This window comes from Zootoca vivipara, chromosome 6 (genome assembly GCF_963506605.1).
Source record: "Zootoca vivipara chromosome 6, rZooViv1.1, whole genome shotgun sequence".
In the NCBI taxonomy this organism is placed as follows: domain Eukaryota; kingdom Metazoa; phylum Chordata; class Lepidosauria; order Squamata; family Lacertidae; genus Zootoca; species Zootoca vivipara.
This window is the reverse complement of record NC_083281.1, coordinates 87,456,610-87,473,378: the sequence shown is the minus strand read 5'-3', so window position 1 is coordinate 87,473,378 and position 16,769 is coordinate 87,456,610. Positions and strand designations below refer to the sequence as shown.

Below are 16,769 nucleotides of genomic sequence, written 5' to 3'. Positions count from 1 at the left end.
TTGCCTGGATACCGTCCCAAACGCCTCGCTGGATAGCGTCCCAAACAAACCAATAATAACCAATGGCAGGAACAATTTCCCTTTAACTTGGTCAGCAAGGTCCAATTTCTCTCCTGTCATTATTATTATTTAATTAAACTTATTAGTCTATTATTATTATTATTATTATTATTCTAAAGTAACTCCAAGCCACACGTAGATTAAAAGCAACAAAACCTGAAAAAAAAAATCTAACGTACATATTTTTAAAAGGCAGGACTAGCATCCCACTCCCTGGAAGAGGCCATAGAAAAATTAAAAGCCAAAGGCATGACAGAAGAAAAAAAAAGTTTTTTGCCTGGTGCCTACTTGTTTATCTCTCTCTCTCTCTCTCTCTCTCTCTCTCTCTCTCTCACACACACACACACACACACACACACACTTCTAATGTTTCTGCCAAGTTTTTGTATTCCTTGGAGACCTAAGACACATGAACACCAACAGTCTTCTTTAATGATACTGCTTCTTGTTTTTAAGTTACATAAGACTTACAGACTTTTAAAACATTAGTGCTTAATATTTCAAATATCTCTTAAGTGCGCAAAACTTAAAAACCGTATATATCAGGCATCCCCCAACTTCGGCCCTTCAGATGTTTTGGACTACATTTCCCATCTTCCCCGACCACAGGTCCTGTTAGCTAGGGATCATGGGAGTTGTAGGCCAAAACATCTGGCGGGCTGCAGTTTGGGGATGCCTGGTATATATGCTTTGAAATAGTTGCTTTTAAAAGTCATGCTTTTAAATAAAGCAGCAAGCTCACTATAATCTGGCCAAAGGGTGCCTCAGGCAGCTGTTTTTTGAGTGTCAGAAAAGGGCCACAAATGAATAAGATACTGAAGGGTTGTATCTTTCCTACGTTCCAGAAGAGAAATTTCCGGGATTTTCTGTCTTGACTGCCAAATAGCTTGGGCTAGTCTAGGATACGGTATTCTTATTTTTATTATTTTCAGTTTATTCCCTGCCCTTCACCATAAGCTCCCAGAGCGAGTTACAACAATTAAATATATATATAGGATATAAAATATCGGTTCAAAATTACAGCCACAAGAATAAACACTTTTTGCTTCAGGAAGAGACGGCTCTTTCCACCTCAAACAACAAAATGTGTTAGGCCCGTTTATTCTGCATTGTACTGTACTTCAAAGCATGTTTTTCTTTGCTTATCCACCCTGAGAATTACTTTTTTAAAAAAAAAAATGCACATGACATGAGTTCATTGCATAAAAATAAGAAAAGTTCTAGCATAATCCTGCACACTGTCTTGTGGTGATTGGAGAGATGGAAGCTCTTTTAGACGGTGGTATCCGGTTTCCTGATGGACACTGCCAGGGCGAGCTAAATATAGTGGATTTAAAATAGCTCCCTTTGTCTAAAAGTGGCGCTGAAATATCGTAGTTGCTTCTGCCTGCAGTGAAACATAAGTCCGTTTATCTGCCTGAACCCTAGGTCATCACAAACCCGTTAAATAGATGGTGGTTACTTATTAACAAGACTTGTTGAACTCAGACGCCGAACCCTAATCATTGCAACATTCTATTCTGTTATTGTGTCTGCAAGGAAGTAAAACAAACCAACCACGTGAAACTTTCTGTCTATTTTCTGATTATTTCCCCATGCCGAGACCGCATTTAATAAATCATTTTTAAATCAATAAATCATTTTTTAAAATATGCTGCTTGATCGTAAAAACAAACAAAAAACTCAAGCAGTTTACAAAAAGAACGAAACAATGAAATTATCAGTAAAACACAGTGAAAAACAGCCGTATAAAATCTTCAAAAGATATCAACCATAAGCTTAAAAAAACAGATTAAAACACGTGTCAACAACATCCTACAGGTCTGGATAGGTTTGCCCAAACGAAAATGTTTTTAGCAGGCGTTGGGAAGAATGAGGGTTTGGTCTAATGTCAATAGGCAGGGAGTTGCAAAGTGTATGTGCTGCCACACTAAAATACTTATTTATTGCAAATGCAGAATGAGTACAATGAGTATTATTTATGTAGGACTTTTAATGTTGCCAGTTGCTCAGATTGGAGCAGTTGTGTAGGTGTACATATATGGCCTAAATAAGGCAATCTCACAGGTAAAATTGGCTTGCATGTTATTAATTCATATAATGAGATTGGGCTTGTTCACATGTTGCACTGAACACTGGTATGAAGTGTCCCTGTACATGACAAGTGTTTGTGTGAAACTGTGTGCCCTTGATTTGCACGCTCGGCTGTGTACTCCCTTGTTCGGGTACACAGACTATACATTCATATTAAGTCTTTACATTTAAATAACTGCATGAGTGTACAGCTCAACTATTTGTATACACAGGTACACAGATTTTGCGCTCATCAAAAGTAACATGTGAATGCCCCTATCTTGTGCTCCAAAGGGGCTCTGGGTTTCATCAGTGGGATTGTCTATCCTCTTGGAAACTCTGTGGTTACAGTTTCGAAATAGCTACTTTCCTATTTGGACATCTGGTGAGTAGGAATCGCCTTCTAAATGGCCGCGACAAGAAATATTTTGCATGAGAGGTGATACTGAGTGTGTGTGGGGGGGGTTTGTGTGACCAGACAAACTAGCTTAAGCAGTATTTAAAAGAGGTCAAACAAATCCAAGGAGGTTACAGGTACTGTAGTTAGATATGTTGGTCTGCCGTAGTTGAAACAAAATTTTAAAAAATTCCTTCCGGTAGCACCTTAGAGACCAACTAAGTTAGTTCTTGGTATGAGCTTTTGTGTGCATGCTTGCACACTTATTCGGATACCCTATCCAAGGAGGATAGGCATTATCAAGTACCGTAGCCAAGGTGGTGTAAATGGAACCTTCATGTTCAGATGCAGACTACCTCTCTGCTGATGGAGATAAATAGGCAAGAGAGGGATGCTGCCTTTTCACAGCTTGTTTGTGGGCTTCCTGGCTGGCTAATGGGAGAGATGGATCTTCAGTGGGTTCTAGCAGGGAGCTCTTGCTATGATATTACCAGTTAAAAATGTGTCCTAGTAACATTGGTAGGTGTAATTGTAAGACTGCTGTGGACTCCTCACCCTCTGGACAAATACTCTCTTTCTTTCTCTCTCTCTCTCTCTCTCTGTGTGTGTGTGTGTGTGTGTGAGAGAGAGAGAGAGAGAGAGAGAGAGAGACATACACATGCATGAATTTAATGCACAAGTGGGCACAGGGCCTAGAGATTGCCACCCTGGTGCTGAAAGGATTTTCTTCCACTCTGAACATGTATGGATTTCACTGGGACCCCCTTCTGCCAGTTGAAAGCCTCCATCCTTTTAATAAAAGGGAGGGAGGCTGAAATTACAGTGACCTCCCCTACAGGGTTACTGTGACAATTGCATAAGCAGTGGTGGTTATCTGGCAGGTGGGTGGAGGGGGAGGAAAGCAGGTCACTGTGGAAAGGGTGAGGCAGTATCAAAACCCCTAACAGCAATTTCTAGGGATTTCCAAGAATGCTGCAAGATCTTGTTTGGCTGGCTTTCAAGGGCTGGTGTTACGAGCAACTGTGATTTATTTTTAGAACCGGGAATCTCTGGCTTGGTTCTGCAGGTGCAAAACTAGACTTTATTTCACCCGAGTCAAATACCCAGTTTGGCACACAGCCCACATACATTTGCGGAGAGAGAGAGAGAGAGGCTGGGAGCCTCAATGGCACCCCTCTGGAGGTTTTGCCTGCAGTAAAAAATTGGTCAGGGGTCCCTTAACCTTGAACTTTAAGAGAATGCAAGGACATCAGTCATCTGAAGAACAACTTTTGTGGATTTGCAACAGGTAATCTCACACATCTCCGCTGCCCCCTGCCCTACTCCAGCTCCTATAAAAAAATCCCCACGGTTGGAAGCGGCTTGGAAATATTAGGTGCACTTCCTCCAGGGTTTTTTTCCCTATACAAAAAGAAACAATCACACAAAATTACAAAGAGAAGGTGATGCTTTTAAACATGTATGTAAGGATTTATGCAAGATCCACTGGCAATTTGGGGATTTTCTTGTATACGTTATCATAATGTTATATTCGGTACTTAAATATTTCTTAATCTGTGGGAAGGTTTGGGTTAATGTTCTTTCATATGTCCCTGATTTGAATGCAAGATAAAATGGTACCATGCTAACAAATAAACATCAAATCTTTTTAGCTTTGCCTGTAGCTAATTTAAGTTGGCATGGGTTTTTTTTTTGTCATAGCAATTTTCAATATGTATCTTCAGGCCTCCCATAGGTGGCTTCTCCCCCAACCTCAATATTATTTATTCCATTTGTTCGTCATTTTTTACAAAGATGTGTCAAAGCATCTAACAAATCCATACCCCCCCCAAAAAAAACCACAAAAAACAAAAGCTACTCCACCCTACAAAAATGGGGACTGGGAATTTTATGATTCAGAGGGCTAGATCTTTATTTCCTGACACTCTGCAAACCAGCTTGGACAGGTGGGCAGGATCTGCCCCTTTTCAGCTTATAGAATCCCTGCAAAAGCTGATCTCGTTGCTCTAAAAACTCCCACCGGCTACAGTTTATCTCTTACCTCTTTTGCAAATTTCCTTTCTCTCTGTCACTCCCTCCCTCCCTCCCTCTCTTATTGGAGCCTGCCCCCTTGTGGCGAAGCAGATGTACAACCACAGATTATTCTTATTTTTTTAATGTAATTAAAGTGTTAGGCGCTAGGTGTCAGAAGAAAAGGTGGTTCAGGAGGGGAAAACCTTACAGCTCCCAGGATTGTGATATAGAAAAAATAGGGGTGGTTTGTTTTTGCTGCCCAACTCCCCAAGGGACTGAGTCTATGATGAATGGATGGAGGCAGGATGCAGTGAAAGCAAGGCACATATTTATTTTTTTCTGTTGCAACAGAGTTCCCTCCTCTCCTAGCAAGGAGGCAAGAGAGACCCAGAACCAAGAAGAAACTTCTTTTTTAAGGGTTTGCATTTTGGAGGGGAGAAGAATCTACAAACAGTCAGAAATTACATCACACATAAGGTGGGGTTGCTGTGGCTCAGGCAGGCCAAGGGGTGATATTCCTGAGGATTGGGCAAGTTTTACATAGTTCCAGACACATTTTACACAAAACATTCGCATTTGATAAGACAATCAGGATGCCCGTCAGACATCCCTCAATGTAGAACATCTGGACAAACAATGGCAATTAATACAAAGGAGGTTCATAGATATAGGAGAGGAATCCCTTCAGGAACTTCCCCAGATTGCTACCTGCCTACCTGTTCTCAAGTTTAAGGAGGCAGAGGAAATATTGAGTCTCTTTAGGAGAGCCATGATGGCTTTTGGATTGCCCTCCTGTACTATTTTAGACATGTGGTTTATATACTTACTATGTGTGTTTACCTTGTGCAATTATCAACATTTATTCTATATTTGAGACCTTAGAATTCTTTAAAAAAAATGTATTTATTTGGTTTTTCAGATTAAACTTTTACAGTCACATATCCAACATACAACATAGAAACAAGATTCCAAGGAATCTCTTGGGACTTCCCTCCTCGGGTTCTATTTAGGGTTGCCAGACTCAATAGAGGACAGGACTTCTGCGCCTTTAATTGCCCTGCTCTCTTTTGAGTCTGGAAACCTTAAAGAGAAACCAGCAGCCCCTTTGCTTGGAAATTAAACAAAGGGTCTGCTGGTTTCTCTTTAAGGTTTCCAGAGTCCAGACTCAAAAGAGAGCAGGGCAATTAAAGGCACAGAAGTCCTGTCCTCTATTGAGTTTGGCAACCCTAGTTCTATTGTTAATCATTTCATCCTGCCTCTTTTATGAAAATCCAAGTCTTTTACCCCTTCATTGTGTCCAAAATTCACCATTAAACTACAATGGAGACCTTAGGATTCCCATAACAATTGGGAGGCGGGGTGCTTTAAATGTCGAGGGCATCTTGCAGCCTCAGTCTAAACCGCTGCGCAAAGCATATCGGAACGAATGCTTCGCCGCTGAGTTGCAGGCCTTCCCTTAGGAATGAATACAAGCAAGTTCCTAGTCCTTAGGGAGGACTCGCTTGCAGAGCCGCGCTTTCCCAGCTGCAGGTGGTCGGGGCTTCTTACGCGTACCCGGAAATCTCCCATGCAGAAAAAAAAGTTGGACCTCTCAATTTTTCACTGTATCTGAAGAAGTGTGCATGCACACGAAAGCTCATACCAAAATAAAAACTTAGTTGGTCTTTAAGGTGCTACTGAAGGAATTTTTTTATTTTACTCTCAATTTTTGTGTGTTTCGTATCTCTGTGGGCTTCGCTACCAGCACTTCCGTTTTTCGACCGCGCCTCTCCTTGCTCCTCGAGCGGCAGGGCGCATGCGCGGAGTTCTCCGGCTGGCGTCTGCCTGGGGCTACGAGGAAGATGGCGGCCGGCTGCGGGGCTGGTGCTTGCTGCTGCTGCTGCTGCGGGGAGAGGGAGAGCCGCACCCCGGAGGAGCTGGTGAGGGAGGGGCGCCGGGGGGCCGTGAGAGCCTGGCTGGAGCCAGCACCCTTGCCTGTTCCCATTGCTTGCAGTGTGCTTGATCTTGGGAGGTGGCTGTAGCAAAACAGGGGTACAGTACCTCTGAACATGGGCAGAGTGGACTTCCCTCTTCAAGCGAGTCTCTGCAAAACCCTCACCTCCTGCAGAGATATGCGCGTGGGTGTGTTTGCAGCGATTCATTGGAAAGGGAAAAACCGCTCTGTGCATGCTCCGAGGCAGCCCACCTGCTTTGCTACAGCTGTAAAATCTTATCCCTTGGGACATGCATGTCTGAGGGAGGGGATGCTTCTGTGCAAGTACAGAGTGCTTCTCCGATGGGTCACTCTGAAGCCCCCCCCCATATATCTGAGGGTTTTTTCTCTCTCTATTGGCACTGCGAGGGGCCCTTGCAGTGACTCGTTGGAATGGGAGAACTGCACCCTACATGCTCAGAGACGCCGGCTGCTTGTCATGTCTATATAAATATTCTGTCTTGGGGCATGCATCTCCTAAGGGGGATGCTTTTGTGCATGTACAGAGTTCCTTTTCAATGGGTCATTGCAGTGATACTTTTTTTATCTCACATGTATAGACAGGATTATATTCCACGTTGGTTCTAGTCAGAGCAAATTGTTGGACATGTTTTCCCAGAAGCCTATTAGTTTCAATGGGTTTACTCTCAATAGGCTGTTGTCGGAAGCAACCCATCTTCGGTATTGGAGTGAGGTGTCTGCAGCATCTAATGCAATAACTTTAAAGTCTGTTTTTATTTTGTTTTCAAATGTATGGAATAGCATGTACTCAGACATTTCTGTGACTGTTTGCACACTGATGAAGAACTAGTGCTTTCTTGAAAGAAGCAAACTTCTAAATGTGGGTATGCAGTAATGGAAATACATTGGGTGATATTGGAGGGTGATATTGGAGAATTCTGATATTTACCAGTTGGGAATCCACTGAGCACCTTTGCTAAATGTTCAGATGCTACCTTTTTGTCATCAAAATGCAGGTTAATGACAAACATTTCTGCTGTAGGGTATTGGATCTCTTACAGTTCTTAGGAGACACTCTATTTCCCGCTCAGAGCTACAATTTTTAGAGTTCCCTGGGAAGATGGGAATGACTGTTAAACCACCCTGGAAATTGTAGCTGTGCAAGGAGAGTAGTCTCTTTCCTCACTATTCTCAGCACCCATAACAAACTACATTTCCAGGATTCTTCAGGGAGGAAGCCATCATTGTTTTAAAGCCGTATAATAGTGCTTTAAATGTGTAGAGCAGTTGGGGCCTTACGATCACAGTTCATTTTTTAATTTTTTTTTAAAGTAAACCCAAAATACATAAAATTAAAGGCTGATTGTCTTAGATCCAAGGTTGCCAATTCATTCTCGGTGCTGAGTGTAAGAATTTGCTGGGCAGCCGGAAATGAGTGGTGAGCGTTGGTTTGTAAGCTGTGTGAGTTAATGGTGATGTCTGTTGGCAATGCAATGTGTCTTGCACACACAGTTGATACTGGGAGAGATCTGCTCCTCTAAGTTCTTGAGTCTCCCAAGCAATTTAGGTCTTTCTACACTAGCACAGACCATATAAGCTAGTTTAGTGTACCGCCTTGGTGCCTTCCAGATGTTTGGGGCTACAAATGCTGGCCAGGACTGATGGGAGTTGTAGTCCACCACCTGTTTGTCAAAATATATTAGCTGTTCCATGTATTAGCTCCTTTTTAAAATAAAAATAAAAATGCTGGTTTTACTTTATATGTTCGCTTAAAATATTGTAAGTCGCTTTGAATTGCCACGGCAAAAAGCAACTAATAAATGTAATTAATAATTTTATATGTAAATGTATATGTGTGTGTGTGGCTAAGAGGTAGGCATTTTATTGTCTCCTTGTTGCATATTGGATCTCTTTTATTTTGTTCTTAAACTGAGGCGTTTTGCAGGGTATGGTTTATTTATGGTTCTCATGTTTAGGCTGAGAGGCAGTGACTGGCCCAATGTCTCCCAGTAAGTGTCATGCCTGAGTGGGAATTTGAACCCTGGTCTCCTAGGACATGGTTCTTGACACTCTTAACTATTATACCACAGGGGTTGTAGAATTTGTTTCCTGGTTTTTTTTTGTCCGTTTGGGGGAGTTTGAGACTGCAGGTGGTTTGAAGTTCTGAATATTACTCAGTTTTCCTTCTGTGAAATGGGTGCCCACAACAAGTTTTTTCCAACGTACCTTCCAGGTTCCCAAAAGTTGGGGACCTCTGGATTAGCCCAGTATCAAACAACGCCGCTTTGAAAAAGAATTGTGGATTAACTCAACTTCCATTTACTTCTGAGACTTAGTACCCTTAACCCTACTGGATCCCTATCAATCAAATTGGAAAACTACATTATACAAAAAGCTAAAAGGCTTGGGGTTTTCGCCACAGGTTATGAGAAAGCCAGAGCAACAATTCGCCAATGAATCTGGGATGTAGAATTTCAGTGTCGTGTGAGTGAGATGAATAAGCACCCAGCAATCAAAGACAATGGGAGAGGTTTTACCCCAGCAATATATCTATCAGAATGAAATGTATCTAAATATAGACGGTCGTTCACCCTCGCTAGATTAAATGTGCTGCCATCTGCCTTATTACAGGGCAGATATGTGGGTAAACCATATGCGGAGTGAGTCTGCCCCTGCGCCCTGATAGAGGTGGAAACCGTCTCTCATGTCTTGCTACTATGTCATTTTTATGAGGATATGTGCTCAGTCTTTATCACCCCTGTTATACAGAAAATTCCAAGTGGGTCTGAACCTCAATGCTTAAAATCCCTATAGAGGATAGGGATCCAGAGATCATGCTAAGGGTGGCCAAATTTTGCGCGGCTGCCATAAAACTCAGGGAACAAGCTGTGCTATTACAAAGACTAAGGCCTCAGATGCAAACTCTAGATAACATTTTAGAGACTAAGACCTAAACCACATTTCTAATGACTGTCATATTCGTATTGCTTATTGTCATATTCGATTATTAATTCAAACTTAATTCTGTTGTGTTTTATGTTTTCTTAATACGGTATGTGAATCTGGTCTGGGACCGTAATAAAGTTCATTCATATACTTCTGAGACTTTTGATTTGTTTCCCAGACTATCCTTGGAGAAACCGAGGAAGAAGATGACGAGATTCTCCCACGTAAGGACTATGAGGTGAGCGGTGACAGTTTTGTCAATGAGCAATTAAAAGAAGCAGATGAGTGGCTCCTGTGAAGGGTATGAGTGCATCCACAAATGTTGGATATATAAGCCAGGTACCAAACAGTACCTTAAATCTAGGTTGGAGTTGCCACAACGTGAGGTCTGTTTGCCAGGGGGTTGGACTGGATGACCCTCAGGGTCCCTTCCAACACTACAATTCTATGGTTCTATGACCTCAGCTCCATTGCTTGACTGTAGCTTGCTCTTGCGACAATTCACTTTTCCCAGGATATAAGAAGGAGAAACGCACGCAGTGGAAATGGAAATGGGATTAACCATGAACTAAGGCAGAGCTTTTGAGACTGTGGTTGCCAAACTGATGCCCAGAAATCTCCATGTAATTGCAGTTGTACCCCGTGCCGGTAGCAAAACGCGCCTGTCTAATTTCTAAACCCTGCTCTGAACTTAGACCATTGCTTGACTTTACTGCCCCTATCTATCTTTATTGCAAGATGGGGGCTATTGGCCACGTCAACACAGTCTAATGAACTTACTTGGTCGCTAAGGTGCTACTGGAAGGATTTTTTAAATTTTGTTTGAACTCTGGAGGGACACAGTTTCTCCCTCCCTCTGTCTGGAGTAAGAAATTTCTTTTCAAAAATGTGAGTGTGAATGTAGCGGTTCTTGCTCCCTTCTGTATTATGGGTTGCGTTCAAATGCTCTTGCTTTCCTCTCCCACCCACCTGCAGAGTTTGGACTATGATCGTAGCATCAATGAACCCTACCTGGAAGTTCTGGAAAGCCTTGACAGCAAGGTAAGGTGGTGTAGGGAAGTTACGGTCAGGGGCATAGCTGCCAAGTCTTCCGTTTTTCCCAGGAAACCCCCATTTTTAAAGCCTTTTCCCGCTGTCATCCCGAATGGCGAAATATCCCGTAATTCCCCCATGTCTGGGCACCGGAAATAGGGCAGCGCCGGCACCAGAAGTTGCTTCTACACATGTCGGGACATGCGTAGAAGCGACTTCCGGTGCCGGCACTGCTGATCCCGTATTTTTCTAACCGGGACTTGGCAGCTATGGTCATGGGAGTAATCGGTTCCTGCTGTTTTAGTCTTGATCAGCTAGCTTTAGGGCTTGCCAGCATGGTACTTGTGGCTCTAGTTGAGTTATGCATAAAACTGCAGAGATCCTCCTTTCATTTCCTTGATCATGAGGAGATGAGAGCTATTATTACCTTTTCCTTCCTTGAAGAGTACAATAGAGTTGCAGGAGGAAGTTGGAAGGATGACACTCTTTCCCACTTCCTCTTTCAGCTCTATGTGCTTTTCAATGCTCAGATTAATTCTACTGGATCTGACTTTTTCTCAGGGTGGATTTGATTTAAATCAAACCAATTTAAATCACTAGTCAGTAAGACTTGATTGAAATCATATTTTTTTACAGAAAGACTCATTCTTGCTGGTATAATCTTAATATTTACAACCATAGAGGTTTCATTTGTGGAATACAGTGGACGGGTGCGGGAAGCACGTTTGCAACCCGCAGCGCCGCATCTGTGCATGCACGGGTTGCGATTTAGCACTTCTGTGCATGCGCAACTGCTGAAACCCGGAAGTAACCCATTCAGGTACTTCCGGGTTCGGTGCAGGGCGCAACCTGACAAGACGCAATTTGAAGCATCTATAACCCAAGGTATGACTGTACTAAATTTTCAGAATAGTTTTTACAGTTATATCAAAAATTACTGATTTGGTTATACTATTAGAAATGCATAGACCCATAATTATGAAATTCTTGTGAGGTTTAATAAGTTAACTGTTTATATTTGGACAACTATTCTGCTGTACTTTATTGGAAGGAGAAAAATAATCATTTCCTTAACAATTTAAACAATTTAACTAAAACAATAACATTATATAGTATACATATCCATGTTTGTTAACTGATGTGATTAAACATTTTTTTTAGAAGAAAACTTAGACTGAGTTTTAGCACACATGAAAAACTTAAAGCAAATCCTTATTTCCTGATGAATAGCTTTTGGACTATAATGTAACTTAAATAGAAAACTATGTTTAGAAAGGTTTTTCCTCCAAAAGCATATTATTCTAAAAATGCAATTAAAAAATAAAATAAAAATCATTGATTTTTATCCACCCTGCTTTCACTCCAATCCTTTGGAATAGGGGTGTGTGTGTGTGTGTGTGTGTGTGTGTATGTGTGTAGCTCAGCCCAGAGAAATGGTGATGGCACATGATTCCCAACTGTCTTCCCCCCCCTCTCTCTCGCAGAAAGGCTGGCGTTATGAAGCAGTGAAGTGGATGGTGGTTTTTGCCATTGGAGTCTGCACTGGGATGGTGAGGGTCCTCACTAGCTTACTTCCTCCGGTGAAGGGCAGATGCAATGCTTGTCCTACTCAAAGTAGACCCATTATATCCAGTGCTTGTCCTCCACAGAGTAGACCCTGTCTACACGATACATTTAAAGCACTAGGATGCCACTTTAAACAGCCGCAGCTTCCCCTAAAGGATCCTGGGAACTGATATTTGTTAAGGGTGCTAAGTCACCCCTTTCCCCCTTGCAGAACTACAATTCCCAGAGTTCCATGGGGGGAGGGACTGATTCTTCCCCATCACACACATTTTCAAAGGGCATTATTGCTTTGCATTTGTTTTATTAATAATGATGTCGTGGCATGGGGAAGAAGTTATATGTTAAATCACTCTGTGAAGAGGAATGGGGGGGGTCCTGAATAATTCCCAGCACCCTTAACAAACTACCCCTCCCAGGATGCTTTGGGGGAAGTAGAATCGTCTGGTTTTTGTGTGGCTTGAACATATCCTAATACAGTGGAACCTCGGTTTATGAACACCTCGGTTTACGAATTTTCGGTTTACGAACGCCGCGGACCCATCTGGAACGGATTAATTCACTTTCCATTACTTTCAATGGGAAAGTTCGCTTCAGTTTATGAACACTTCAGTTTATGAACAGACTTCCGGAACCAATTGTGTTCATAAACTGAGGTACCACTGTATACACGTATTGATTTGCCTGTTTTTTTGCCTCTGGACCAACTCACCACTCATGTTTGTTTATTATTTTTAAAAAATCTATTATTGCGTTTATATTTCAATGTGATGTGTACATGGTTCCACCCCTCTTTCCTCGTTTTCTTCTCAGAACAACCCTTTGAGGTAGGTTAGGCAGAGAGGCAGTGAGAGGCCTAAGATTACTTAGATTACTTAGTGAGCTTCAAAGCTGAGGGTTGAACCCTGGTCTCCAAGGGCCTAGGCTGGCACTCTGGCACTTCCATGCGGCCCCTAGTAGGATGAAGAACCTTCCATTCTCCGATGCAATGTAATGGTGCTGGTCTTCGTTTCCTTAACCCCTCTTCTCCTCTTCTCACAGGTTGGTCTCTTTGTGGACTTCTTTGTACGACTCTTCTCCAGACTCAAGTTCCACATCGTGCAGAATTGTATCCACCTTGGTTTTGTCATTTCGGTGGCCTCTCTAATTGAGACAGTGGCTGGGTTGAACAAGAGAACCCTAGGAATTATTTTTGAGAGTTGGTCTGAGAAGCCTCACTGGCTTTGATTGAGACGCTTGATTTATGTGACCTGCCTGTACCACTTAGATTCAGGGTGGGAAGGAGTAATGATCACCTAGAGATGCTTCTTGCAATGTTTGCCAAACTGGGGTAAGCCAATGAGATCATCGGTGTTAACAGAATATTTTATTTTATTTTTTAAAGCAGTGCAGATAAATAAAAATGATTTAAGACTGTAAAACCAAACCCAAAATCAAAATGCATGATGGAATTAAAATGTCTCTAGAAGTTGCCGGCAGTTCAGCAGGGGAGATGGAACCTGTCTGACCTAAGTTAGGAAGGACTTCCATAAAATTAGGCCCGCAATACTGAACACATGATTTTTGGTGGCTGTGAGCTGTAGAGCACCACTGGCAGTGACCCCCCCTAAGAATGGCTGAGCAGGGATATAAGGATCAGGCAGTCCTTGGAAGTATCCTGGTGTCAGACTTCAGGGAATCAGCTTCCTTCTCCCTCTTTGGCAGTAGATAAGCAGAACAAAGGAAAGGAGCTTTCTTACCAGTTAGAAACTTTAATGATCACAGCGAGAGAACAAAGAATCCATTTCCTAGGAACGGCGGTGCTCCCAATTAAGGGTTCCACCCACTTCCTCCCTAGTCACCCACGTCACTACCGCATCTTGTAACCTGAACTCGTAACCACTGTGCTTTCTGTGCTGTCACCTTATCAGTTCTACTTGACCTTGGGCTGAGCAATGCTTTCCAGAGACAGTGAATCTGTTAACACACACTCTCCCAGTGCTTCTTCTTCTAGCTGTTCCCCATCCAGTATTTCCCAGCTTCTGCTTTCTGAACTATGTCCCTCTGCAAACCACTGTTCCAAATCTATACTGTCCTCCTGCTCCTGGGAAGATTCAGGATCCGGATCCGGAGCATGGGGAGGGGGAGGCTCCCACCATTCCTCCTCAGAGCAGCCCTCCTCAGCACAGTCCCTGACACCTGGCTATGAGTTGCTAAGGGCCTTGTAAATTAATGCAAGAAACTTTAACCTTGCCCACTAGCATGTGGAGAGACGGTGCACACTTTGGAGCACTGAGATTACATGCTGGTAAGTCTCTCCCCATGGCATTTTGCACCAGCTGCAGCCTCCAGCCCAGCCCAAGGGAAGCCCCGCAGAGCGCGCACTGCAGTAATCGAGTGTTGAAGTTGGGGAGCCTCTGACCCAGAGGCCATATTCGGCCTTCCAGGTCCCTCTGTGCCCTTGAACCCTGATAATGTTTCTGGTCTGCCTGGGTGGAGGAAAGAGAAGTGTGCGCAAGATTGTGTGTAGAAACTAGCCAACCGCAGAAAGGTAAAATGCACATTGGTTGCTCAGCCCACTTCTGCCTCTGGCCCTGCCTGGCACACAGCCCCTAGGAGCTTGCCCAGAAGGGAATGCGGCCCTCAGGCTGATTTACAAGTTCCTTGCCCCTGTAATGTGGGCAGGCTGGCCGTGCTCATTTCTGTGGCTCTGTCCCTGAAGCAGTGTGGGTTGAAGCAGTTGTTTTTTGCTGATAAATAGGAGCTCTTGTTGCATAGGTCAGCTGGGATAAAGCAGAGAAGGGTCTCAGGCTGGCTGCGTCCATTTCCTTGACTCTTGCTCTGCAGCGGTGGAGGAGTGCAGCGAGAAAGGCTGCCTTGCAGTGTCCCTGCTGGAGCTTCTCGGCTTTAACCTGACCTTCATCTTCCTGGCCAGCCTCCTTGTCTTGATCCAGGTAACACAAAGCAGCCAGCCAGGCTAGAAAGTTCTCTGATGCGCAGAATTTTCTACAGGCCAGTCTTCCCACATGAACCTGAGTTACGTCGTATGTGGGAAAGGGGGAAGAACTTTCCAATCTCTACTTTGCAAAAAAAAAAAAAAAAGGTTTCTTGCCTGCCATTGGTGCATGCTCATCGTAGGCAAGCAGGCAAATAGTTACAGCAGGTGTGGGGAACCTTTGGCCCTCTGGATGTTGCTGAATGACAACTCCCATCATTCCTGGCCATTGGTTACATTTGCTGAGGCTTATGGGAGTTGTAGTTCAGGGTCAAAGGTTACCTACACCTGAGTTACAAGCATGGACGAAAGCTAAGGGATTTGAGCAACCTTTTTTGCCACCACATTTCTCTGGGAAGCTGTTGAGGAATCTCTTGGGCGAAGCCCAGTCTTCAGAATTACTGTTACTATTGTTTTATTTGTACTGTATTCCGCCTATCTGGCTAGGTCGCTCCAGCCACTCTGGGTGGTTTCCAGCACATATAAAAGCATAATAAAATGCTAAACATAAAAAAAACTTCCTGAGACAGGACTGCCTTCAGATGTCTTCTAAAAGTTGTGTAGTTCTTTATCTCCTTGACATCTGATGGGAGGCCATCACACAGGGAGGGCACCACTACTGAAAAGGCCCTGTGCCTGGTTCCCTGTAGCTTCACTTCTCGCAGTGAAGGAACCGTCAGAAGGCCCCTCGGCGCTGGACCTCAGTGTCCGGGCTATACAATGGGGGTGGAGATGCTCCTTCAGGGCCTTGTTTAAAGCATTTAGGGCTTTAAACATCAGCACCGACACTTTGAATTGTGCTCGTAAACGATTCAAGAACACCACTTGTGCTGTTGTAAGTGCATTTGTGGGTCAGACATATGAACCTCCTCCGATTCATATTTTGCCTGGGTCTCGAGCATTTCGCCTTCTTATTCATTTAGAAGATTAATACGCCATTTGATCAAAGAGCTTGCCAACAAAATGGTAAAATAAAACCTGGCTAAAATCCACAAACCAATTAAAAACAAACAATGCCTAAAACCACCATCATTAAAAAGACAAACAAACCAAAATCAATAACACTTGAAAAAACAAATGTATAAGTATAAGACATGTAGCTGTCTTATACTGAGTCAGATTCCTGTGGTCCTATCCAGTTCAGCCCTGACTACCTGACTGGCAGCAATTCTCCAGGGTTTCAGACTGGGCTCTCTGTCCCAGCCCTACCCTAAAAAGCCTGGGATTAATTCTGGGACCTTCTGTATGCAAAGCAGTTGCTCCATGGCTGAGCTTTGGTCCTTCCCCTAAAGAAAAACTAAGATCCTAGTCCTCATGATTCTGAACAGAGGGCTGATTTGAATAGAAACTTGGGAAGCTCTTCATACTGAGTCAGACCACTGGTCTACCTAGCTCTTTGTTCTCTACACTGACTGGCTCTCTAGGGACTTCGGCAAGGGTTGCCCCCAGCCTTACCTGGAGGTTGCTCCCAGGGATTGAGCCCGGGACCTTCTACATGCAAAGCAAGTGCTCTGCTCCTGAGCTGTGGTCCTTCTCCTTGCAGCCTGTGGCCGCTGGTTCTGGGATTCCGGAGATCAAATGCTACTTGAACGGAGTGAAGGTCCCTGGGATTGTTCGCCTCCGGACTCTGGTGTGCAAAGCTCTTGGGGTGCTCTTCAGCGTCGCTGGAGGTAAGAGGGCACCTGTCCCCTGTGGGATTTTGCTCCCACCTGCATGACACTTTTTATTCTGTCTCTTGTCCTTCCAGCTCCCAGATCTTGGTTTTTATAGAGAACTCA

General features: G+C 43.6%; 1 protein-coding gene across 2 annotated transcripts in view; it reads left to right on the top strand.

Moving 5' to 3' along the window:
• The first annotated feature begins 6,330 nt into the window (after positions 1-6,330).
• CLCN6 (chloride voltage-gated channel 6) overlaps positions 6,331-16,769 on the top strand; it is a 35,010-nt gene continuing 24,571 nt past the window's right edge. For both annotated transcript variants that reach the window (XM_060276261.1, XM_060276262.1), the window contains exons 1-7: positions 6,331-6,462; positions 9,601-9,660; positions 10,398-10,463; positions 11,939-12,004; positions 13,059-13,125; positions 14,844-14,950; positions 16,535-16,661. In XM_060276261.1, the coding sequence (XP_060132244.1) occupies positions 6,385-6,462; positions 9,601-9,660; positions 10,398-10,463; positions 11,939-12,004; positions 13,059-13,125; positions 14,844-14,950; positions 16,535-16,661 (571 nt within the window). In that variant the 5' untranslated portion in view covers positions 6,331-6,384. The remainder of the gene's footprint in view (positions 6,463-9,600; positions 9,661-10,397; positions 10,464-11,938; positions 12,005-13,058; positions 13,126-14,843; positions 14,951-16,534; positions 16,662-16,769) is intronic.